At 38.5% G+C, this 25,632-nt stretch overlaps 1 protein-coding gene across 10 annotated transcripts in view; it reads right to left on the reverse strand.

Moving 5' to 3' along the window:
* BIVM (basic, immunoglobulin-like variable motif containing) overlaps window positions 1-25,632 on the reverse strand; it is a 33,060-nt gene that overhangs the window by 6,448 nt on the left and 980 nt on the right. For 6 of the 10 annotated variants that reach the window (XR_015553375.1, XM_014781864.2, XM_014781863.2 and 3 more), the window contains exons 2-7: window positions 21,009-21,093; window positions 18,738-19,333; window positions 14,464-14,590; window positions 11,033-11,128; window positions 10,400-10,504; window positions 10,087-10,181 (exon numbers count right to left, since the gene is read on the reverse strand). Coding sequence is in view for 9 of the 10 variants with exons in the window: in XM_014781864.2 (XP_014637350.1) it covers window positions 10,087-10,181; window positions 10,400-10,504; window positions 11,033-11,128; window positions 14,464-14,590; window positions 18,738-19,215 (901 nt within the window). In the remaining variant the exon portion in view is untranslated. The other 4 variants (XM_014781862.2, XM_087435870.1, XM_087435869.1 and 1 more) reach the window with 4 other exon arrangements.

Raw genomic sequence — 25,632 nt, forward strand, 5'->3', positions numbered from 1 at the left:
TGGAGACAATAACATTTCTGTCTTAAACTCTTTCTCCAAAGTTTCATCTTGACCTTTCCCATAGATTTTTCCTTCATGGCCTCATGGCCTACCTTCAGAGCATACCTGCACGGCAAGGCAATATTTTCTACTAAAATCTCTATTTCATAGTGATAAATAAGTCTGTCTGCAGTTTTTGGTTGAGTTCCCCTGACAAATTAAAAATTTAACACCCAAGAGCAGCTCTAAATTAAGAATTATAAGAACTAAAATTCAGAAGGCCAATATTTCATTTTCAGAGCTGAACTTGATTGTAGATAGGTTCTAGGATAGTAAGCAAATGTAAATATATGGATTTATACTCTTCCTAAAATTCAATAAATACAAAAGATGTTTATACACAAAATTGGATTAGAAAAAGCTCTTCAAATCTTTTAAAAATTATGAAAATGCCAAATAAGTTTTCCCAAATAACTAAAACTTTTAATAAAAACTTTTTGTTATAACTTTTTAATGGAAATCTTTAAGTATTTCACACTGTCCTCCTTTCTTAAGTTAAATGTAATACAGAACAGCTGACTTCTTTAGTGTGACAATGAATAGTAATTACTTAAATGTCGTGGAATATATTCAGGATTTCAGGGGCAAATGAGAGAGGTAAGGAAGTTTGCTCTTATTAATTCTCACATAATTTTATCTGCCGCAAATAACTCTGACCATGTCCTAGTTTTTAGAAGACATGAGGTGGTTTTTCTTCTATGGAGTAATGGTGTTTATGGGCTTAGTGCTACTCAGGATGTTTTTTCGCCTTACTTCAAAGTACATAACATTCTGATTGATTTAGATGAGAGATCAGCAAACTTTTTCTTAAAGGGCCAGAGACAGTAAATATTTGAGGCTTGTGGGTTGCAGGCACTACTCAACTCTGCCATTATAGTAGGAAAGCACCCAGAGACAAAGGTAGCCATAGGCAACCTGTAAGCAAATGGATATGATTGTGTTTCAATAAAACTTTATTTACAAAACAGGCCACTGGCTTATGGGCTGTAGTTTGCCAACCTGTGATTTAGAGCAATAATTTTCAAACTTTTTTTGACATGGAACCCCTTCTGCAAGGAAAGTTTACATGGCAGGCTAGTCCATGAAAAGGATCAAAGCATAGTTGCTGTGGAGAAAAAGGAGGTAGGGAATCTAGGTACCCATTCCTCTTCCCCACCAGCCCTGAGGCACCACCATAGAATTACTAGGGGTCAACCAAGTGCAATTTGAAAACTTTTAATAAAAAGAATTCTTATTATACCTTTTTAATGGAAATTTTCAGTATTTCACACTTTCCTCCTTTCTTAAGTCAAATGTAATACAAAACAGTTGACTTCTTTAGTGTGACTATGTATAGTAATTACTTTAATGTCCTGGAATATATTCAGGATTTCCTATCAATTTAAGACCAAGCTTTTGATAAAGAGGTGGATAGCACCTCTTTAGAAAGACTACAGCTGTAGCTCTCAAACTTGTTAAACAACAGATCACCGGTACCCAGAGTGTCTCACCCAGTAGGTCCGGGATGGGGACCAGAAATTTACATGTCTAACAAGTTAGCAGGTGATGCTGACATTGGTCCAGGGACCACATTTTGAGAACCACTGGTCTATAGTTGAGGAAAATTTCATTTAACTCCATTCAGTAGGCAATTTATGACTACCTACTAACTATATCAGAAACTGCAGGGAGACAAAAGTGATGCACAGTACCTCCACCTGCCCTTGTAGGGAAGATAAAATAAGTAACTTTGAAATAGGGTGGAGTAAGACAGTGCCACAAAAAAGGGACATAATTCAAAGGAGAAAGAGCCCATCAGGCTTGAGGAATCAGGAAGGGGTGGCATTCAAGACAGAACTTAATGAAGTCGCAGGATTTCAACAATCCAGACAGGAAAGAGCACGAGGAGAAAACAAATTACTAGGGGGAAGGGATATAATCAGGGAACTGCAAGTAGTCTGGTTTAGAATACGGGCTATGGTAGTCAGTAGAGAGAGGCCTCCCATAGGGAACCCCCAGAATTTCAGGACAAGGTCAGAAAAAGATCACCCTCTGAAATAAAAGATAGTAAATACAGTCAGTATTTAAATACCTTAAGATAGTCATCCAAGAAAGTAATTCTGTTCAGGAAAGACAAATAAATGTGTTACAGATGGAAACTAAATTCAGAACGATGTTCAGTCTAGACCAGAGTATATCTAAAAAATCTGAAACTTAAGCAACAAGCAACCACTACTAAACGCAGCGCCGTGATCTGTATGTATAGAGAAAGGAGAACAAACCTACTAGAATTAGCTGGCCTGCTGTACTGTGAGGAGGAGTATATGTCCTGAGCAGCCAACAAGAGAATTCTGGTGCCTTTGGTATTAATATTTCTCACTCTAATATATCAACATATTGATGTTCTTTGAGTTTGTTTAGTATGAGTTTGTTCTGTAAAGGCTGATCATCTAAACAAGAACTATAGAGAATTCTAGAAGAACTTATTAGAGTGTATTTTTACACCTTCAAAGACATGAACTAGATTCTCTAATCTAGCAACATAATATCTTGCAAGGCTGTTACTCCCTTGACATCTTTTAAATACAACTGGTACATGTAGGACAGCAGTGGAAGGTCAATCTGTATTCACTTTGAATGATGCTAAGGAGTTGATGCTTTAAGCAAACACCAGAGAGCTCCTAAAGAAGAAAGGGATCTATTAGCGCTGCACGTTAAAAAGATTCATCTGGCCTTGTGTCTAATTTGAATTAGAGAAAACCAGTGGATGAGGAATACATAGTCCACCTGAGATGCACTAAGGAACATAGTAAGCTGGTAGCTGGCCACGGTGAGGGTATATATGAGTTATGTCCAGATAGGACAGAGGTAGCTATTCTCTGTTAAGCAAAAATGATGAGTTACAATACCTACTAGAAGAATAAAAATGAAATACATGAACATTAGTATAATTTTCAAGCTGGCTGATAAAAAAAAAGTGAATCTGGACTTCCCTGACACAAATGTTGAGAGCTAAATGAACCAATAGTTTGAAGTTACCTGAATAATAATGTGAATAATAATAATATAATAAGTGAACCAATAGTATGAAGCTAATATTGACAACTTCTAGCAGAGTATTTACATCTCTCTGTTAACTTGTATCAAAATCTCTAGATTTTGTTGTTATTCCAGGAATGAGCTCAGTTTACTTTTACTGAGGGCCCACTGGAAATGAGCATGTCAGCAAGCACTGGGGAGTTACAAAGTCAAAGAAGCATAGTTCCCAGGAAAACTTAAAGCCTATTGAGGAAACAGGCCTAAGAGTCCTTAAAAAATAATTTAAACAAAAAGAGAAGATACATTGCAAAGGTTTTTTAAACAAACAGCAACAACTGGCAATGGTTTTCACTACTGAACATCCCAGAGACAAATCAGAAAAGCCTATCTCTGCAACTCTTTCTTCCACAATGAGAGAGAACAGAGACTTTTGCTTGACACATGTATGCCTCCTCCCTCTGAATACAATCAGAAGTTCTGGGGTAACGTGTGAGGTCCTGGGGCACCATATATGGAATCAAAGCGCTACTAAGAGCAGTCCGTATAGTCAAGGAGATGGACAGGCACATTACAAAGATGCAACGTATATAAGGTAGCATATGCCAAAGGCCAAACAACAGATGCAAATAGCACTATAGGAAGTAAGAGGAATCCGTGCCCAACGCGGCAGGCAAAGCTTCAGTGATAAAGCAGGCCTTGCGCAGGACCACTGATCACTGAAGAGGAAGACAAGAAAATTCCAAGGGGGTGGCAGATCAATTATCCTTCAGGAAATACACACAGAAAAGGAAACAGTAAGGAGTCAAGTATTGTAATAGGGAAAATAAACACAGAAATATACCTGGGAAAATATATTAAAATTTATTTGAAGAAATTGCAGCAACCACCCCTCTCCCCCCACCAAAAAAAAAGGGAGTGGGAGAGAAATAGGTAGTTTATTCCATTCCTCAAATGAAAAAGATCTGATGTATGTTGGAGGAAGTTTAAACATACAGATAAAAAAGTCAATAGGGCCCAGTGCCACACATCCTAGATTATTAGGGGACTAGTTAACCTACACATCAAATCATTAAGTTAAAAAAGTCATGAAGGGGGCCATTCTGGTGGCGTAGTGAAGTTTGTGTGCTCCGCTTCGGTCGCCCAGGGTTCGCAGGTTCAGATCCTAGGCACAGACCTACACACCACTGTCCCACATATAAAGTAGAGGAAGATGGGCACGGATGTTAGCCCAGGGCCAGTCTTCCGCAGAAAAAAGACGATGATTGGCAACAGATGTTAGCTCTAGGACTGATCTTCCTCACAGGGAAAAAAAAAAGTCATGAAGAACTCAGGAGGTACTAGACTATGGGAAATAAATAAAGTACAGATCTTCAAAAGATCCGCAAATGAGAATTTCTAATAAAATTATGGTATAAAATCTTAAAGTTGTTCAGGACATTTGGACAAAAATTTTTTTAAATTCCAGAATAGTGTTCCTAAATCAACTCTCTTCAGAGCCCTTTTAGTATTTTATTACATCCCATTAATACATAATTACATGTTCTTACTTTGAGAATTTGATTAAATTTATATAGCTGATGTTTCCTCTGTACTCAAGAGTTTCTTTGATATCATGTTTTCTTTCATGTTATAATTTCTCTGGGTCTTCATGGTTCCCCTAATTTCCTTTCATTTCACTCACCCTTCTCTGCATAGATCCCGCCACTCTATCTAGATGCTGCTGATATTAATATAACAAAAAACCATGAGCTTCTCTGATGAAATCCTCTTATGATTGGTAGGCAATAAGATAAGCAAGTAAAAGGAACTGTAAGTCTTGGGCTGGTGCCTGCCAGGGCCCTAATCATAATGCAGTCTTGGGACACAAGCCTGAGAACTGTTTTATAGTAGCTTTCCATTGTATCCAACACACGTGTGACATTTTCTCCACTGATCATTTCATTGATTATTTATAGAAAAGGGTTGCAGACCACTGCTCTAGGTTAATGATTTTCAGTGTGGACATATCCAAGTGGTTATACAAGATGACCTCTTGGGGAGTGGAACAAAATATTAGAACATTTACTTACGTTTATTGTCATATTTTAAAAAGAAATTAAGCTTTATTACTGTCATTCTGTGGATTGAGCATGGATGCCACAAAAAGTCACATGTCACACATGTGCTGTCCCAAGAGAAGGACAGGAGTTCCACGATGGTGGTGCTGGCTCACAGTGTTAATTACTATGTATGCCATGACACCCTTACTCATTCAGTTGCTTCCAGTCAACTGCTATGTATTCAGTTTACAGGGTACAAAATGCCATCGGTATAAATTTTTTTTTGTTTTTTTGTGAGAAGATCAGCCCTGAGCTAACATCCATGCCAATCCTCCTCTTTTTGCTGAGGAAGACTGGCCCTAGGCTAACATCCGTGCCCATCTTCCTCCACTTTTTTTTATATGGGACGCCACCACAGCATGGCCTGACAAGCGGTGCATCGGTGCGCGCCCGGGATCCAAACCCAGGCCACCAGCAGTGGAGTGTGCACACCCAACCGCTACGCCACGGGGCCAGCCCCAATCAGTATAAATTTTATAAGACGTTTAATGAATAGAATCATTATTATACATACTTCATAATAAACTGGAGAATGACTATGAAAATCTTTTAGACCAGAAAAATGTTCCACTTATCTTGTGAAAATAAACATAAAGGTCTTATCATAAAACAAAGGTCTTATAAAAGATAGAGCCAAATTATGCATTTTCTTTCACAAAAAGTCAAGTGTCCCAAACCCACTGACTTGATGATAATGACATTCCAATAAGATTGACGCCAATAAAGTCATCCTGGGAGATACTTTTAAAACAAGAAAAAAATGTAACAACCTAAAAAACAAACAAACAAAAACCTTGTGCTAAGAAGAGAGAGAGCATTTGGAAAAAAAATAGTTTAGTAATGTTTCTATCAGTATATGATTTTGTCGCTGAAAATGATGTATGTTAATTATAAAAAATATTAACCGTATAACAGCTTTAAAATGCAATAGGACTGTTGAAAGAAGCCAACACCAGGACCAGGAGAATAGCAAATGGTTAGGTTTGAGATCTGAAATCAGACAGACTTGGTTTGACACTTGAATTCACCACTTACTAGCTGTGTAACTCTGCTCGGTTTACTGAACCTCTCCATGTCTCAATTTCCTCATCAATAAAGGGGAATAAAAAATTTTTTACAAGATTGTTATAGAATTAAAGCAGGTAAGTCGGCACAGTGCCTACACACATTAAGCTCCCACTAAAGGGTGGCTGTTACTACTACAAAATTAATGAAAAAAAAGAGACATAGAAATGTATAGTAAAATATGTCAAAAATGCCTTTACATTTGAGTGAAATTATCCTCAAAAGTTAATATCATATGAGCAAGATGAGAGTGGTAAATGTGATATGTGATATGAAAATGGCAATGAGAAGCATCTTGTTTTATGGACTGTTATTATAAGCTGGCATCACCGTAAACTAAAGTACAGACCTGGCAATGATGATAAATCTGAGACCAACATAACTAATACTATTTTCCTTTAATTTGAAGAAATAAGTTATATGTCTTTCATAAAATAAAAAATATATACATTCTTAGGAAATGTGTCACCTAGCTATCAGACAGGTATTATTAAATATTAGTAAAAAGTACCTTAGGGATCACCAGGGATACCAAAACTGCTCCCTGCTTGATTATCAATGCTGATTTTAAAAAATAGACCAAAGATCTTAAGAACCCAAAATTGTAGAAAACATTCAATATTAAAGCAGGAATAATTAATAGATCAAAATTAAAGTCAAGCCAATAATCTAAATTACAAACTTTATGGAAGTCTAGGCTCTCTAGATATCCATAACCAGTACTACTGCTAGTTAAAATGTGCTTGGTTTAGTTACTACTATGTATATCTAGGAATAAATCTGGTTTGAGGAAATAGACATTGATCATAATATAATCACAGAAATATGCTTTTGTTAATATTAATAGTATATTGTTATCTAAAGAATTCTAAGTTTAGGACTATTTCATACAATGGAACATAAATGTGAAAATAAACATAATTACATAAAATATAAAGTTTTTAAAATTATACATGTACTTCCTCAGGCAGTATGATGAATCAGATACACTAAATAACACTGCCAATGACATAACAAAAAGACTGGATTGAATATAAAAAGATCTCTTAAAATACATAACTGAAGAACTTCCAGAGATTAAAAAAGGAATGAAAGAGGGATTCTGTGAAATAAGTGAGCTTTAAAAATGGCTTTTGTTCTGAGGGTTTCTGCTAAACCCTAGAAAATTTAAAATTCCACTTTGATGGCTGCAGGAAGTATGTAGGAAATTAGCCTGGGGTTGTCCAGGATGGAGAGGAAAGGAAACGAGAATATGTCGCCCAAAATACCCAAAATTATTTGAGCTAAAGGCAATTAAGCAGCAAATGCAGGAAAAGCTCTGTCGATCCCTCTCTTTTCTGCCAATGGTGGGATATAAATCCTCCTTTTACTGGAGGCAAACTCTTTGCCCAGAGATGGCAACAGAGACATCGACAAAACTCACTCCCACAGTTTGCCCGCCTTGGAAGCCTGAAACTGCTTTCCTTTGTCCTGTTATTTATCTACAAAGTTATTGTTCTTTGTTGAAGATGCTTTTTAGGCCAAAATTCTAAGCCACCGCACTGAATTACTTTTCCTTGAGATTTCTCCTGCCTGATGTGCACTGCACATGTTAATAAGCTGTTTGTTTTTTTCTTGTTAATCTATCTTTTTGTTAAAGGGCCCAGCTGAAAACCTAAGATGGGTAGAGGTAAAATTTTGCCACCTCTACAAGAGTCTAAGAGGAGAACCCATACAAAGCTTGGATACTATGAAGCTACATACCTTCAGTGTCAAGGGAAACAAGAAACAAATTGACCACACAGAATGGGGACCAAGGAGATCTGCCTGTGTGAATTTTGGATTAATAGAGGAGGAAAAAATATTCCCTAAGAATTCATAATTATAAACCAGTACAAATTTTGCTACCTGTGTGGTCAAGAAATCCTCAATTAGAGAATTTAAATAAAAATTATCCCAGTTCTCCAGGAAACAGGCAAAATTAAATGCAGATCTTCTCTGAAGATTCTTAATATTCCTAAATTCAATCCAAGCCTCAAAGCCTTGCCACAGAAATAGATCCAATTAAACACATTAAAGTTCTTAAAAAAATTAAACACATAGGAAACAAGGCACCTCAAATGAAATCCAAAAGAAATAAGAGACAGTAGAATCAGATGCACACAAATTTCAGATATTAGATTAAATATAGAAAAAAAAAGTTTTAATGTATTAAAGTTTGAAAATATGAGTAAAGAACAAGAGACTTTAAAACAGATTTGAAAAAGAACTAGATATTTATGGAATGAAAAACATGATTGAATGTTTTGGAAAACTCAAACTCAATGGACAATACAAAAAGCAAACTAAACACAGCTGAAGAAAAAATTTAGCAACCTGGAAAGTATATCCTTTCTTAGTTTTTAATTGCCTGATCAATTACTGAGAGAAGTGCATTGACAGTCTCACTAGAAACAGAAAAAAATACTAATATACCATTTAAAGCTACCCTTTCCAAAGGGACAGGCCCCCTGCAGATGCACAGAATTCAATCAGTTATAATAAAAGCTAACATTTATTGAGTCCTCTGTGTCAAACAAGGGACTAGGTCTACTACAAATATGTCTCTTTTTATCCTCACAGTGACCTTATGGTGTGGGTACAAATAAGGAAAGACAAAAGTCTACACTGGGCTCAGTAAGTATCTAAGTGCCCTGTTCAAGGTCACAAAACCAGTGTGTGTAGAAACTAGCACGTGACCTCCAAGTTTGCCTGACTCCTAACCAACTTGATATACCTAATATAGGTCAACAGAAATATATCCTACTCTATATTCAATCCTTGACCTTGTGTAAACCATATACCCTTTCTCCTTGACCAAACTTTACTTAGGCTCCTCTGAGCCCTCTACTCAACTAGGCCTCAAACTTGCGCTTCTGTGTCCATCCTTGCCAAGTCCAGTTTTAGCAAGAATCCTGCTGTCAGTTTAGAGAGACTCACCCACCCTTGATATCTGATCAAGTTCCTCATGCCCCACCCTTGACATTTAAGCCCTTGGCCTGCCTGTCATAAGAATCCTGTTAGACCATTTTAGCAAGAATCTCTCTACCCTTGATGCCTCCTCTTAGTAATTTTCCATCCATTGACTCCTCACTTTGCTAGCTAGCTCTAAATTCCCAGCTGCCTTTGTTGTATTCAGGGTTGAGCCCAATCTCTCTCCCTATTGCAATATCCCTATTACAATAGTCTTGAGTAAAGTCTTATTTTAACAGGTGTCAAAATAATTTTGTCTTCAATACTGTATTACCGTTTTCTAATTTATAAAGTCAAAAGATTATTGTACAATTTAAAAAAAGGAAGTTGTCAAATAATGCAAATTATTTAATTAGCACATAACTAAAACAATCCTTAAGATCAACCAAGACTGTTCTTCAATAGAACTTTGTCACTTTCACAGTCCATTGTCCTGTTGTTATATGTTATTATGCAAGTCCAATACCAAATATTCTAAAATCCTTGTATTCCTTTTTAGGAGGAGGAACTGCAAATTCCATGCTGCTTCCTGAAAGAGTTTTGCCAGCATGCACACACAAACACATACACCCCGTGGGCCCAAACCATACAAACAACGTATGAAAGTAGTATTTATGACATACCTTAAAGTTCCAAAAGTTCTACATGCAAAGATGAGAAGAGCTAAAAATATTAAACTGTTTATTGAAAAGTGCCATACAGATTACTACTATGATTTCCTCCTTGGACAAAGAGATATAAAAGTAACAGACTGTGTTAGGGTTTACATAATGTCCTACGAATCAAAACAGCCAATCTTTGAGATGGATCCTAAAGCATATATGGGTGTATGTGCTCACAGACGTGTGTGTAAATCTTCTATATGTTTACCTACCAGTTTCTCCAGCTGTTTTATTCTTCCCATGAGGCTTATATAGAACGTATGAGCATCCTTTTACATGGAAATGGTCATTAATTTGTCTAAACCATCTGAAAAATAACAAGAAGATTTGCTCATAGCAACAGTTCCATAACAAAGAGGGCACTATTCCAGTTCCAGGGAAATTCAGACAGAGCCCAAGTTTGGCATATCTACTAGAGGTTGGGGCCCAGCGCTGGATACATGGTTTACTACCAACACATATCCACAGTATTAGTATTTTGCAGAACTAAAAATAAGGTATTGCCTCTAAGCAAGGGCTTCGTACCTCATAAGTGTTGTATTTCCAGTGAAAGGGCCAAACCTAATATCTTCAAACGGGGGTTGAAAGCCCAAAATATGTAAAGCTTCTTCTTGGGTAATAGGTGGAAGACTACAAAAGAAACATCGCCTTTCATTTTACAATTCCAATCATATGCAAATATAACCTGTCTGAATGTTCATATGTCTGACTGGCAAACAATTTTAGTAATATTTTTAATTTTTATTTTATCGAAAAATAATACATGTATATATTTTTAGCTAAAAGGCTTATAACAAAATACAGAAGCTTTTTCTCAATTTATGAAAAATCTATTCTTAAAAATCTTCCATTATAAGGGCCAGACCGGTGGCGTAGCGGTTAAGTATGCGCGCTCTGCTTCGGGGGCCCGGGGTTCGGACCCCGGGCGCACACCAATGCACCGCTTGTCAAGCCATGCTGTGGCTGCGTCCCATATAAAGTGGAGGAAGATGGGCATGGATGTTAGCCCAGGGCCAGTCTTCCTCAGCAAAAAGAGGAGGATTGGCAGATGTTAGCTCAGGGCTGATCTTCCTCACAAAAAAAAAAAAAAAAATCTTCCAAAGCAACACCAAATAACTTTTGAATTTGGGGTTTAGGAATACCAAGAAATTAACATACCTTCCAGCTCCCATTGTGCTATATAAGAAATTCCAACAAGAAATTAATGAGGAGATACCACAAGAAGTCTTATATTGTGGTCGGCTTATGCAGTACCTGAGAAAACAAAAGACTTTTCTTTGCTTAAATGAACACAAAATATGCAAAATAGAAATATAATACTCATGGTAACTAAAAGTGTTAACTTAATGAAACTTTGATCATTTAAGCCAATGTAAAATCTTTATTGACTTAAAATATTTTTATCATAAATATCATAAATGCGTAACAATAAATCATCCATTTTAATAAAGATGGCTAAGTATGACTAACTACTAGTTAAAGTGAATGTTATCCAAACCAATGGAAGTTGACCTTCACTTGAAGGAATGAAAAAAAATTGATAAATAAATTTAGATACCAACTACTAAAATTTCAATGTAAACTAGTTGCATTGCATATATGTTTATCTGTAACTTCAGTTGTAGGAGTTCTTTATGTATTCTGGATATTAACCCCTTATCAGATATATGATCTGCAAATATTTTCTCCCATTCCATAGGTTGCCTTTTCACTTTGTTGATTGTTTCCATTGATGCACAAAAGTTAAGTTTGGTATAGTCCCATTTGTCTATTTTTCCTTTTGTTACCTCTGTTTGTGGTATCATATTCCAGAAATCATTGCCAAATCCAATATCATGAAGAATTTCCCCTATGTTTTCTTCTAGGAGTTTTATAGTTTTAGGTCTTACGCTTATGTCTTTAATCCATTCTGAGTTGATTTTTGTGTACGGTGTAAAGTGAAGGTCAACTTTGTTCTTTAGCATGTGGATATCCACTTTTTCCCAGCACCATTTGCTGAAGAGACTGTCCTTTCCCCATTCTGTGATCTTGGCACCCTTGCTGAAGATTATTTGCCCATTTACATGAGGGTTTACATCTGGGCTTTCTATTCTGTTCCATTGGTCTATGTGTCTGTCTTTATGCCTATACCACACTATTTTGATTATTGCAGCTTCATAATATATTTTGAAATCAGGAAGAGTGTGGCCTGTATTCCACTTCTGCAATCACCACCTTCCCAGCAATTCACTAGAGGCAGTGTCATCAGCTGGAAGTTAGGGGTAAGATAATAAAGTGACAATCAGCACGATGTCTCCTTCTGCAAACCTCTCTTCATTCCTTGAGTGCTGAACTGGATCTCCATGAAGAACGCAGATACTTCTCCACTGATGTGACTGTTCACATCTAACCAAAGGGTCACTGAATGGTTTCAGGACCATCACGTGAACTTTAAGGAAACCTGCATCGTTTGAGGCCAGCAGTGGTCTGTGCAGCTCTTAGGGTCTTCTCTCTGCTGGTCCAAAGTACACAGGATTTGATAAGTGTGCTTCAGAGCCTGTGGTTTGGGGATGTTGCTATTTCTTTGTTTCAGGGAAGATGGAGTTTTTGCCTGTTTTTCATCTTGTTGTTGGTTATTGTTGTAATGGGTTTGAGGGAAGGAGGAGAGTAAAAAGACCTTACTCTGTCATATTTAAATCTCCCCCTTCCATCTCAAACACTTCACAAATCCTTGGGATCAACCCTAGGCACCCCTAAGATTTTTCATACTTCTTCATCAATCCAAACTTGTTTACTGATCTTGTTCATGACAGGCTTAAAACTTTTACTGATATTCTACTGTCTTCTGCGGGTCTTTCCATTCCAACCTTGATCTTGTAATATTCTCAGTGGGAAATAAGCTTGTCATTCTGGTGGTCTTTCCCCTCAGGGTATTTCTTCATCTATCCTTCCTCAGCCAAGCCTTTATGGCCTCACATGTTATACTATTAAAATATAATTTCTCATATTTCTTGTTAAAAAAAAAAAAAACCTTAAGTCTAAGATTTAAAAGCAAAAAATGGGCAAAGCCTTACTCCAAAGAAACTAAAATTAATGTTTTTGATTCTAGTTTCTCCAATATACCCTACATACTAACTACCAATTTATCTTTGTAAAAGACCCTTTTCTTAAGAAATCATCAGTGCCTCATCTCTACCCTGGAAAAGAAAAATCTAAGTCCTTAGCCTGATGTCCAGGAAATGGATCATGACATGTATTATAAAGAAAGAGCATGGACTTGGGAGTCTGGCTCTCTCCAGTATCAATACAAGATCTACTTATTTGCCATGTGATGTTGGGCAGGTTTCTTAGCTTCTCTGAGCCTCTCTCCAGACAAGCTGGTGTACTCTTCGTTACCAACATGCCAGACACTTCCTACCATCTTTTCAAAGACCTTTAGACCATCCCCTCAGATTTTCTCTCTTAAGACCCAGCTCCTCAGTGAAGCCTTTTGGTGATCATTACCTCCTCTCATGTTGGTTGTTTATTCATACACATCACCTGACAAATGGCCTGAGATACTTTATATTTTTATGCTTAGTCTTTTCTTCTCAGATTTTAAACCTTGTGAGAACGAAGACCATGTTTTGTGTATCTCAGTATTCTCAGAGTAACTGTCAGACAGTAAAGGGTCCAATATTTATTAAGTGATAAAAATCTAATATTTCTAAAACTTCACACAAAAGAATTTTAAAAACCAGAGATTAGTAATATTTAAAAGCATCATGAATTAAACCTTTTTTTCTTTAGAATAGGAACTGTATTTTAAGGTAACCAAATAGCCCCAGTTAGTAAGTGAAAGCTCTCCTTATTAGAAGAATGCCAGCTAATAAAGGCAGAAGAAATGCTAGAATTTTGAAATATCACCATTTCACAGCAAGGATTCAGGCAGAGATTGTCAATGGGTTTAGCTAAAACCACTACATGAAAAGTCAATGGGAACCTGGATATTAGCCTGATGCCACTGTCACCCTACAGATTACTTGATGGCTGTAGAGGGGGAAAAAAATGACAATGTAGGCTAAGGCTGTCACCACCCTAATCCAGTAATCACGTTTAGAATCTCTAATACTGGATGACTAGACACTATTTACCTCCTGACATGATGCAGTATGGAGGACACAGCATCACTTGGGCAGTATTCTTGTCCAAAATGTGACTCTAATCAAATCTTTATATCCAACTTCCAGTTTACAGGAAATACTGAGGTTATATGAGTAATTTAGACAACTAATAGGAAAAAAATCAGATCCAGAAGGTAAGACATTCCACAAGATATCTGGCCAAGTCTTTCAATAAGTCAATATCCTAGAATTTGGGGGAAAAAAAGGGAAGAGTAGGGTGGAGACTATTCTAGATTAAGAGAGATTTATGGGCTACAACAAGCAAATACAATGTGTGGTTCATGGTGGGTCCCACTTCGAACAACCAAGTGTGAAGATATTTCCAGAAAACTCTGGGAAATCTGAATTTAGCCTGAGAATTAGATTCTAAGGAAACAGTATTAACTTTATTAGGCATGACAATGGTATTGTGGCTAAGTAAAAAAAAGGTCAATTTTTAGAGATTACCATCGTCTGAGGTCTAATACTTTCCGCTGTTTAATATCTTCAAGAGAAGAATACTGAGGCCACTCCCTTTGATGTCTTCCTTTTTTATCTGAAGTTTTTTTCTTGCAAATTTGTTTCTTTACATTGCCTAGAATATAAGAGTATAAAATAGCAAAATGCCTAAGATGAAGTAAACTGCCATGCAATACAATTATGTAACAAAATTAAACAGTAATTTCCACTAGTTCTAAAAATGATATTTGCAAACATATTGAAGAAGTAAATGTATCTTCAAGAATACTCCTCTATCTTAAAGAGAGAGAGAGAGAGAATAAAAATTTAAACAACCATGAATGTTATGTCCTATCAGGTTCTTATATTCCAGTTCCTGAGCTAGTCACTTAGCTAGTAAAAGAATCAATCACAAAAATCTTTAGCCACACCTAGAAAATAAAATTACCAACAGTAAAATATTTAACTAGACCACTTTCCAGAAAATGAATCCTTTCTATAAAACAATAAAACCACACTAATGTAATTCTGTTAAGAAAGTAAAGGCAGTAGATCCAATAATACGATGATGTGATGTTTAAAAATATCCCTAGGCCTACAGAGACCACAAAATGGATTAAGAATGATGCACACATTTACACTATTAAAATGCAATTTTAGCACCAGGGACTGGAATGGAAAACAAAGTCTCCTTTCTGTGTGTGTGTATGTATGTACGTATATACACATACACCCACAACAAACACACACATTCTCCCAAAGACCCATAAGACAAATAACAATGGTTACCTGTGGGGGGACAACAAAAGAGAGACAAAAGTGAGAGTGAGACTTTACACTGTTTAGTTTTTACACTTTTTATTTCTGAACCATGCTAATGGATTACCCAGTCAAAAAAATTACATCAATTAAAATATTAATAACATCCAAGCTTCATTTCACTGAAATACTATTAACATTTCAGAGTTATGCTCAAATACTTTTGTATCTTTCACACATATTATATTTTAAATGTAATAATAAAATCTGTAAATAAAAGCTAATATTTCATTTTTATGAGTTATTCATAAGTTATAAAACATAGATTATATAGATATATGCCAAGAAAACAAACACGGAAAGGGATCCATTTTATTCATTCAGGATGCTTGTTAATGAAACCATTTGGCACCCACAACCAGCTGGAACTCAGAAACCATTGTTACACAGGGAATTTCTCTAATTTTTGTAAAATGTCATAATCATGAACACTATAGTATCCAGAAACAAGTTTTTTTCCCCTTCCTTCTAGTTATTCTTCCTAAGTCTTCACAGAGAACACAAAATTTCTCACAGAGCTGAACAACCACTGGCAAATATGAGCGAAATCTCATTCCAAGAAATTTCTTTTACTAATAAAATAAATCTCAGAGAGTGAGGAGATGGAAAAATTACTTTCCAACATGTCTTGAGATGTCTTCACTGCCCAATAATGACTTGATTCCCTATGTAGTCTTCTCAGCCACTTAAAATTTTAGAGGCTAATGAAGCATGGTAATCTGTGACCTCAGTGGCCCTCAGAGTGGTGTGTACCCTCATACTTTCCTCTGTGGTATACAAGAGCCTGCCCTCTGTTCTCTTCTAGCTTACTACCCTGAGCCCCTAGGATAAATAAGCATCTATGTTCCAAATAAGCATCCTTTATAACATCCCCACACTGCCACGCAGAGAGCTGGTCCCACAGGCAAACTTGCACTCAATATGAGAAGGAAGCTCTTTGGAAGTGGAAGCGGAGTTTGAGAGGGAACAGAAGAGAGCCTGCCTGAACACTGCTATCTCCCCATCACGTCAACACCAGGAACCTTTGCCCCCTGCCCCGTGTCACTGCTATACTCCTTTCATTCGTCACCCTACCCACAACACACGCATACAGCCCCAACACCAAAATTACATATATAGATATACACACACTTCTATTTACCACACTGGCTTTCAGAGAGAGGTATGCGGATAGCAAATAAAAGTACAAAATCCACCATCTTTTTGACCTAAAGAACCACAGGACAGAGTTCAGGACAATCACTGTCACTGAAAAGTGAGGTGCGGGGGAGCCCAGAAAGACAAGAGCCAGAGAATTTGGGAGGCCCAAATTCTGTGTACAAATTTGGAGGAAATCTTGAGCTGACTCCTGGACCGTGCATGCACAGAGCAGACCCCAAACAGCACAGCTCAGGCTAAAAGAATTGAACTGAGATTGAGATATCCTCAAGAGGCAGAATGTGCGATTTTAGTCCAACCAAATTAATTGCTGCTAAAATTAAAACAAAACACTCTTTAGAGGAATATACTAGACTCCAAAATCACCATAACATAATATTTCCAATATCTAAGATACAATCCAAAAGTATTGAACATGTGAGGAAACTGAAAAATGTGACACATTCTCAAGAAAAAAGATAAGACCAACTCGGAGATGACCCAGATCTTAAAATTGGGAGATAAGGATTTTAAACTGAGTATTATAACTATGCTTTATAAGATAGATAATGAATGAAAAAGTAGCAAATCGAAGATAAAAAACAGAAACTATTTTAAAAATGTAAATTCTAGAACTAAAATAAATAACATCTGAAATAAACAATTCATTGAACAGACTAACAACTGTCTTTAAGAGATGCACTTTAAATATAAAAAACACAGGTTGAAAATAAATTGATGGAAAAAAGATAGACCCTACAAACACTGGTCAGAAGAAAGCTGGAGTACCTATATTAACATCAAACTCAAAGTAAGCAGGTGGAGGGATATAATAAAGAGCAGAAATCAATGAAATAGAAAACAAACAATTGATATAACTAACAAAGCTAAAATCTGGTTATTTGAAAAGTTGAACAACACTGATAAATTCCTTGCTAGATTAAAAAAAGAAAAAAGAAAAAAGAACCTACATTACCGGCATCAGGAACGAAAGAGTTATCACTAAAAACCCCATAGGCATTAGAGGGTACAAGGGACTTAGAAACAACTTCATGCCAACAAACTTGACAGCTTAGATGAAATGGACAAACTAAAATTTTACAGAATTAATGGGAATTGAGATAGCACCATAATCATAGAGATTTTTTAATACCCCTCTGAAAACCCCTCAGAAAACACGAGGAGAAAACACTTCCCAACTTCCCTTAGGAGACCTGCATAGCCCTAATTCCAACACCTGAAAAAGACATTACAAAAAACTTTATAGACCAATCACATAAATATACACACAGAATGAAAATTCCCCTGACACTCCTGAAAATTGCAAATTTACATAACGTTCTGTGAAACAAGTTGATTTTGCAAATGGACAAGAGTATGGAGATTTTACAAAATGATCAAAGAAGCCTCGAAGTAAAATACAAAGCCTAGTTCTACGTCTTACTAGCTGTGCAGCTCTGCATAAGCAATTTATCCCCTGCAAGCCTCCATTTTTTTTTTTTGCTGAGGAAGATTGGCCCTGGGCTAACATCCATGCCCATCTTTCTCCACTTTATATGTGGGACGCCTGCCACAGCATGGTTTGATAGGCAGTGTGTACGTCTGCATCCGGGATCCAAACCTGCCAAGCCGAGGCCAACAAAGCGGAGCGCGAGAACTTAACCACTACGCCACCAGTGCGGCCCCAAGCTTCAATTTTTTTAATCTATAAAATGGGGATAAGAGTACCTACCACATAAAATTCCTGTATTACTGTGAGTTCAAAACAAAGAAGTGAAAAGCATTAGTATCTGCCACAGGACCACCACATTGCAATTGTGAAGGCTGTGCACCATAGGTGAACAACACCGTCTTAAGTTGTGCAGTACACAACCTACTCAGTGGTATCTGGAGGCCCTGCTCAGTGCTCAAGACATTTTAACAAGAACAAAAAACCCACCATGTTATACAGTGGAAAAGAAAACTAGAGGTTTAATCAGGAAATATGAATTCATGTTCCTGCCAAACTACGAAATAGTTGTTATTCTAGCCATGTCATTAACCTTTTCTAAGCTACCATGTACTTATCTGTAATACTAGTATTTTACAGCATTCTTAGATTTGTCAAAACTCTCAAAATGCAAAGGTTATGTCTGAAATTTCCAGTGGCAACCCATTAATGAACTAAACGTCCTTTGTCCAAGGTTATTTTTTTAACCACAATGACAGACAACATTGTTCAGTATTATAAAAGGAAAATGTGTTTAATGGCAAATTTAAACAAGATATATCGTTTGTTTTCTTATTATTTTCACATGTAAAATAGTATTTCATGCCTCCCTCCTTACCTGATTTGTGTTTCATATTTGTGGTCACGCCATCAAATTCAGATTTATCAATTTCCCATGCAAGAGGTAGCTTGCCTAGGCTATTGGATAAGTTTTCCAGGCTATTTTCTTCATTGTAGATGATGTCTGATGTACTGGTTGGGATGCCAGAGTATACTGATGAACTGTTTCCAGCAGATAAAGAGGTACCATCAGGGAGGCAGGAAGAATGGGTTGGATTTGGAGTTTTATAGATTGAGGTTGCCTGGTTGAGAAAGGCATAGTCTGAACAAATGGCATAAATTTTCTCCCGAGTATGGGTCACTGGACAGCTCCACGGGTAATGACCATCTCCTTTGGGACCCAAGGGTGCTCCCGAAGCCCGAGTGCAGAAAGACTGTACAGCACTTTGTAGATTCTCTTCAGGAGACTTTCTCTCAGATCTGTGCTCACCATTTCCAGAATCACTTGCCCTTTCTGCTTCTGCAATGTTAGGCATTGAATGCAACTCTAAAAGTTCTGTTAGGAGGAAGAAGTTGCAACTCTGTTTCTTGAAAAACAACTGTGACAAGTGTTTACAGCATTCTACAAAAACTTGAGGGCTGCAAAATGGCCTCCTAAGAAAAGAGGAAGAAAGATCAACAATCCACCAGACACTACAAACAGCCCTAGAAAATATATTGTTTCATATGCCTTCATTCAATAAATATTTATTTTACCACTACTATATGCCTAGAGTCATGATCACTAACCATAGGTCTCGTTAAAAAAAATTATTTTAAAATAATGCCTTAGGGCCGGCCCCATGGCTTAGCAGTTGTGTGTGTGCGCTCCGCTGCTGGCAGCCCGGATTCGGATCCCGGGTGCACACCAACGCACTGCTTGTCCGGCCATGCTGAGGCCGCGTCCCACATACAGCAACTAGAAGGATGTGCAACTATGACATACAACTATCTATTGGGGCTTTGGGGGGAAAAAAATAAAATAAATTAAAATAATGCCTTAGAATAATAAAAAAGACAAATAATTTAAAAAATGGGCAAAGTAATTGAATCACGACTTCTCCAAAGATGATGTAGAAATGGCCAATAAGCACATGAAAAGATACTCAGCATCATTAGTCATCATAGAAATGCAAATCCAAACCACAATAAAATACTACCTCACACCCACTAGGATGGCTATAATCAAAAAGACAGATAATAATAACGATCATCAAGGATGTGGAGAAATTGGGGCCAGCCCGCTGGCTTAGCGCTTAAGTGCGCGCGCTCCGCTACTGGCGGCCCAGGTTCGGATCCGGGAACGCACCGATGCACCGCTTCTCCGGCCATGCTGAGGCCGCGTCCCACATACAGCAACTAGAAGGATGTGCAGCTATGACATACAACTATCTACTGGGGCTTTGGGGGGAAAAAAAAAAGGAGGAAGATTGGCAATAGATGTTAGCTCAGAGCCGGTCTTCCTCAGCAAAAAGAGGAGGATTAGCATGGATGTTAGCTCAGGGCTGATCTTCCTCATAAATAAATAAATAAATAAGGATGTGGAGAAATTGGATCCCTCATACACTGCTCGTGGAAATGCGAAATGGTCCAGGCACTTCAGAGAACAGTTCCTCAAATGTTTAAACATAGAGTTACCATATGATCCAGCAATTTCACTCCTAGGTATATACCTAAGAGAAATGAAGACAAATGTCCACACAAATGTTCACAGCAGCATTATTCATAATAGCCAAAAGTGTAAACAATCCAAATATCCATCAATTGGTGAATGCATAAATAAAATGTAGTATATCCATACTATGGAATATTATTGGGCAATGAAAATAAATGATGTACTAACCCATGCTACAACAAATAAACCTTGAAAACATTGTAGTAAGTGAAAGAAGCCAGTCACAAAGGACCAGACAGTGTATGATTCCATTTATATGAAATGTCCAAAATAGGCAAATTCATAGAGACAGAAAGTAGATTAGTGGTTACCTAGGGCCAGGGGATAGGAGGGGGTTGGGGCTGATGGAGTTTCTTTTTGAAGTAATGAAAATATTCTATAATTGATTGTGGTGATGAATGCACAACTTTGTGAATATACTAAAAGCCATTGAATTGTACATTTCAAATGGGTGAATTGTATGGTGTGTGAATTATATCTCAATAAAACTGCCGAGAAAAACATGCATTTGCAAGGTTATTTAAAAAGCATATAGGCATAAAGGGTACATGATGAATAATTATCACATTTAAATCCACAAAAAATACAGAATTTAAGTTTTTAAAATATTGTCACCTGACAAAAAGCAGTATCCAATCCAGGTAGTCACTAACTTCTGATCAGTCCCAGGAAAAACTGAATTTCGAGCCTAAACCGATTCCTTTGGAGAAGAAAACAGAAAAGTTTAAATAGCAATGGAGGACATTCAAGGAAGCTGAAAACCTTGTGAATCAAACCATTACAGGGGTGTAGGAGGCAACCTGGGGCAGGTGGCAGGGCAGAGCATGCTCAATCACAGGGTTCAGCGAGGGAGCAGCACTCAAGAGCTTCAACCCACCCTGGGTGACCAGTTTGACTTTTACCAGTTAATATCTCTGTCCATTTGCTTACTTAAAAAATTGGAAATGAGAATAAATTTCACAGGTTACAGGGAAATGCTGAAATAAAATCCATCATACAAATACCGAATGACCAACACCTGTGACTACGGTGATAAGCAATAACAGATAATGATTCACACAAGAGCCATTACCCTAAGGTGGTAAGGAGAAACTAGTGAAGGTACTGCAAGTCCTTCGTGTAATTTAAGGAAACAGAGCTCCATACAAGGAGGACTCCACATATGCTAGAAAAGATTCCTTTTTCTTTTTAAAGGAATGCTTTCTCTGTACTCGAACCTTCAGGTAGTGATTTTTTAGTAATTTGTGCAGAGTTACAGTTATTTGTAGGAGGGTCAGTTAGGCAGGAGTTCACCACCAAAGATGGAACTTCTAATGGTTTCACTTTGGAAACTTGCCTTCTCTTTTTGGTCAAGAAATCCTAGGAGTAAGTGTAGTGGCTCTCTAGACAGGAAGCTTTAATGCTTTCTCCTTTCTTATCTCCTGTTGTGATCTTGACAGTGGAGGAAGATGCAAAGAGAAGCTCACTACCTGAGGTTGTACAGACCAAACTCTGGGCTTTTCTAAGGAGTTGGTTTCTCTGATTCTTAGCAGATGTCCTAGCGGAGCATCTTCTACGTCTTCTCTGTTATCCTCGTGCCTTTCTCTAAAAACCAGTGTGGTGAATAGAGTGGGTATGGATGTGTGGCGTTGGGGTTGTGTGGGTGGGTGTGGTAGAGTAACCAGTGAAAGAGAGCGTATGGTCATGGCAAGGAGCAATGAGCAGAGGGTACCGAGGTCAGTCTGATGGGGGGGATAGGAATGTTCCAAGTGCTGCCCTTGTTATCTCTTCGTCTCCAGCTTAGCTTCCACTCTGCCAGAGCTTCCTTCCTCAGGTTGAATGGAATTTTGCCTGTGGGACCAGCTCTCTGTGTGGCAGTGTGGGGATGTTATGAAGGACACTCATTTGGAACATGTATAGGAGAATATTCTTAACAAAAACATAGGCAAAGGACATGAAAAGATGTTCAACATCACTAATCATCAGGGAAATGCAAATCAAAACAACACTAAGATATCACCTCACGCCCATTAGAATGACTATAATCACCAAGACAAAAAACAACAAATGTTGGAGAGGATGTAGAGAAACAGGAACCCTCATACACAGCTGGTGGGAATGCAAACTGGTGCAGCCTCTGTGGAAAACGGTATGGAGATTCTCAAAGAATTAAAAATAGAGATGCCCTATGATCCAGCCATCCCACTACTGGGAATCGATCCAACGAACCTGAAATCAACAATCCAAAGAGGCTTATGCACCCCTATGTTCATTGCAGCATTATTCACTATAGCCAAGAAGTGGAAGCAACCTAAGTGTCCCTCAACTGATGATTGGATCAAGAAAATGTGGTATATATATACAATGGAATACTAACTCAGCCATAAAAAAAGACAAAATCGTCCCATTTGCAACAACATGGATGGGCCTGGAGAGTATTATGTTAAGTGAAGTAAGCCAGAAAGAGAAAGACAAACACTGTATGATCTCACTCATATGTGGAATATGAACCAACACATGGACAGAGAAAACTATATTGTGGTTACCAGGGGCAATGGGGGTGGGGGGTGGGCACAAGGGGTGAAGGGAGACATATATACGGTGATGGACAAACAAAAATGTACAACCCAAAATTTCACAATGTTAAAATACTATTAAAACATCAATAAAAAATAAATAAATAAAAAGAACAACAACAACAAAAAAACATAGGCAAAGGGAAATTGTTGCATTTGCACACAAAAGGGAGGCCTGAGCTTCCTGGAAGCTAAAAACAAGAAAGAATATACCACTTGATTAATAAAAAGCTTAACAGTCTGGTTTTGATTATTTGTGTTTTGGGTTTGTTTGCTTTTAAATAGTAGTCACTGAACAAGAATGATCTCTTTGCTTGCACTTTTACCAAAAAAACAAAGCGAAGATCATCAACATAAGAGCATATTTTAACTGATTGTCAATAAAAGCCAAGAGTAACTTAGAGTGGTATGAAAACTTTCTCGGTTGAATCATTTTTTATAGACATTTCTCTTTGAAAAATTGTTTATAGATTTTATTACATAAGTAAACAAATTAGAGAAATATTGCAAAATACCAAAAGATATTACACAGAACATGAAAATTATCCAAATCCCATGACCCAAATACTGTTGGTGTTTATTTTCTTTCCTATTATCTGTCTGATCCTATTTTCTGTCAGTGAGAGCTTCTTGAGGTCAAAGGCACTTGTGTTATTGTGTCCTCAGGGTTTCTTACAAGTGATCTAAGCACAAGTTATTACTAATAACAGAATCATTATAGACGTCAATTATTGTATTATGTTGTAATTATAGCCTCAGGAAATACTAAGGTTACAGAGGGGCAGTTTGTCCCTCTACTAAATAGCCTGCAGCTGGCACAGTTTTGTCACAGCTTATATCTCCTTTTGTCCCTATTTTTATAACCCATTTCCATGCCTAGCTCCCCCCTCCACCCCCATGGAATTGCCATTTCTAATCTGACCTGTGCATAGATACTAGAAAATAAAGCTTGTGCATATGATCATACAACTCCCTTGCCTAAAACCCTTTGCTCTTAGAACAAAAAGCCAACTTCTGATCCAGCCCCATGATATCTCTCTTAGCTCCACGGCATCCCCTCTCCCCACTTCTTCTCTATGCCCTCTCCACACTCCCTCCAATGACCACTTCTCCATTCTCTGAATGCTGTCTCCACCCACTCACCCTCCTTTAGTTAGTTAATTCCCACTTCTCCTTCAGATGTCAGCTCAAATGGCACTTTCTGGGGAGTGCTTTCTTCGCTCCTCAAACTGGGCCAGGTCATCCTGTAAATACTCGGATACCTTTCCTTCACAGGTCTTACCAGGGTGCAATTTTACATTTGTATGTGTATATGTATGTGTGTGTGCGTGTGTGCGTGTGTGTGTGTGTGTGAATGTCTGCCTCCTGCAAGTGTGGTTTTCTTGACTATTGTATTGCCAGTGACCAGCATCTGTAGAAGTTTCATCAAGAAATAGCTATTTTTAAGTGCCTACGTCATGCCAGGCATTCCTGTTAAGTCCTGGATTAAGAGCCTACATTCCAGGAGGGCTTACCAAGAGTGGCTTATGAATCAAGAGCCGGAGTTTTAGCCAAAGGGCCTTTTTTTCTCCTCTCTGGTTCTCACCTGTGAGAATTGAGGTTCCCTAATCCAGCAAAGTGAGGCGGCTATACTAAGATTTACTAAGAAGAAGGATTGCAGGACCTAAGGCTCAAGTTAATGATTTATTCATAAAATCATGTCACAAGCAACAGAAGTATTGATTGTGTGCAAACAAATTTTTATAAAATGCCCAGCTTTAAATGCACCACTAGGGTAACGATTTTTAAAAGTTGCTGGAACGAACTGTTCTGTAAAATAAAAGTTCTATTTGTAAGGCCAATATTCATCGCCTAGGTTACATTCTTTTCCGGTCATATTTTCAATCCGTATTTTTAAGTATCAAGTTTACTTAAAGATTAAAACATCTTAAAAAGTCACTTCAGTAAAGGCCTCCACATATGACAACTATTATGATCTGTATTCTGTACAGAGGACCACAGAGACGCAGGGGCAGGTAAGTGACTTACTAAGGGTGGAATATGCGCCCGAGGGCCAGACCACAAGCGCTAAGCCCCAGCGAGTCTGGTCTCCGTCCTTCCCTTCCCTAGACCCCTCCCCACGCCCTCCAGGCCCCTTCCTCGGTCAGGCCTCCCCGGGCAGAGGCGGCCGGCCTACGAAGGATACCGGGGGTCCTCCCGCGCACGGGCCAGCGTCGAGCCCAAGCTCCGGGGGAGGCGAACGGAGGTCCCACCGCCCTCCTCTGTGAAGCTCGCTGCGCCGCCGGGCTCGGAAGCCGCCGAGACGGAGGCGACAGTGGCGCAGGCCGGTCCCCGCCGCACCGAGCCGTTGTGTGCGGAGGCGCCGCCAGCTGAGAGGAAAGAGCGCGGCTGCGCCCCCTGCCCGCGCCCCTCCGGCGGCCACCCCGGCCCGCGCGCCGCCCCCACCCCCGGGGGCCGGCGTCCCCCGGCGTCCCCCTCCGTCCCCGCAGCTGCCGAGAAGCCACCGAGGCCTCCTGGCCCCTCCTCCCGCCCTCCCTTGCCGGCCGGAAGCCGGAGTTCTCGGCGAGGGGGAGCGGACAGAGGCCGGCGGAGTGACCGCCTCCAGCCCGCCCGGGGAGCCGGGGAAGAGCTGGGTGCCCACGGCGCCTGGGGGAGTGGGACGCGGGCACTTACTGCCCACGGGC

The sequence above is a fragment of the Ceratotherium simum genome, chromosome 10 (genome assembly GCF_057802395.1).
Source record: "Ceratotherium simum simum isolate JZ-2026a chromosome 10, ASM5780239v1, whole genome shotgun sequence".
NCBI lineage: Eukaryota > Metazoa > Chordata > Mammalia > Perissodactyla > Rhinocerotidae > Ceratotherium > Ceratotherium simum.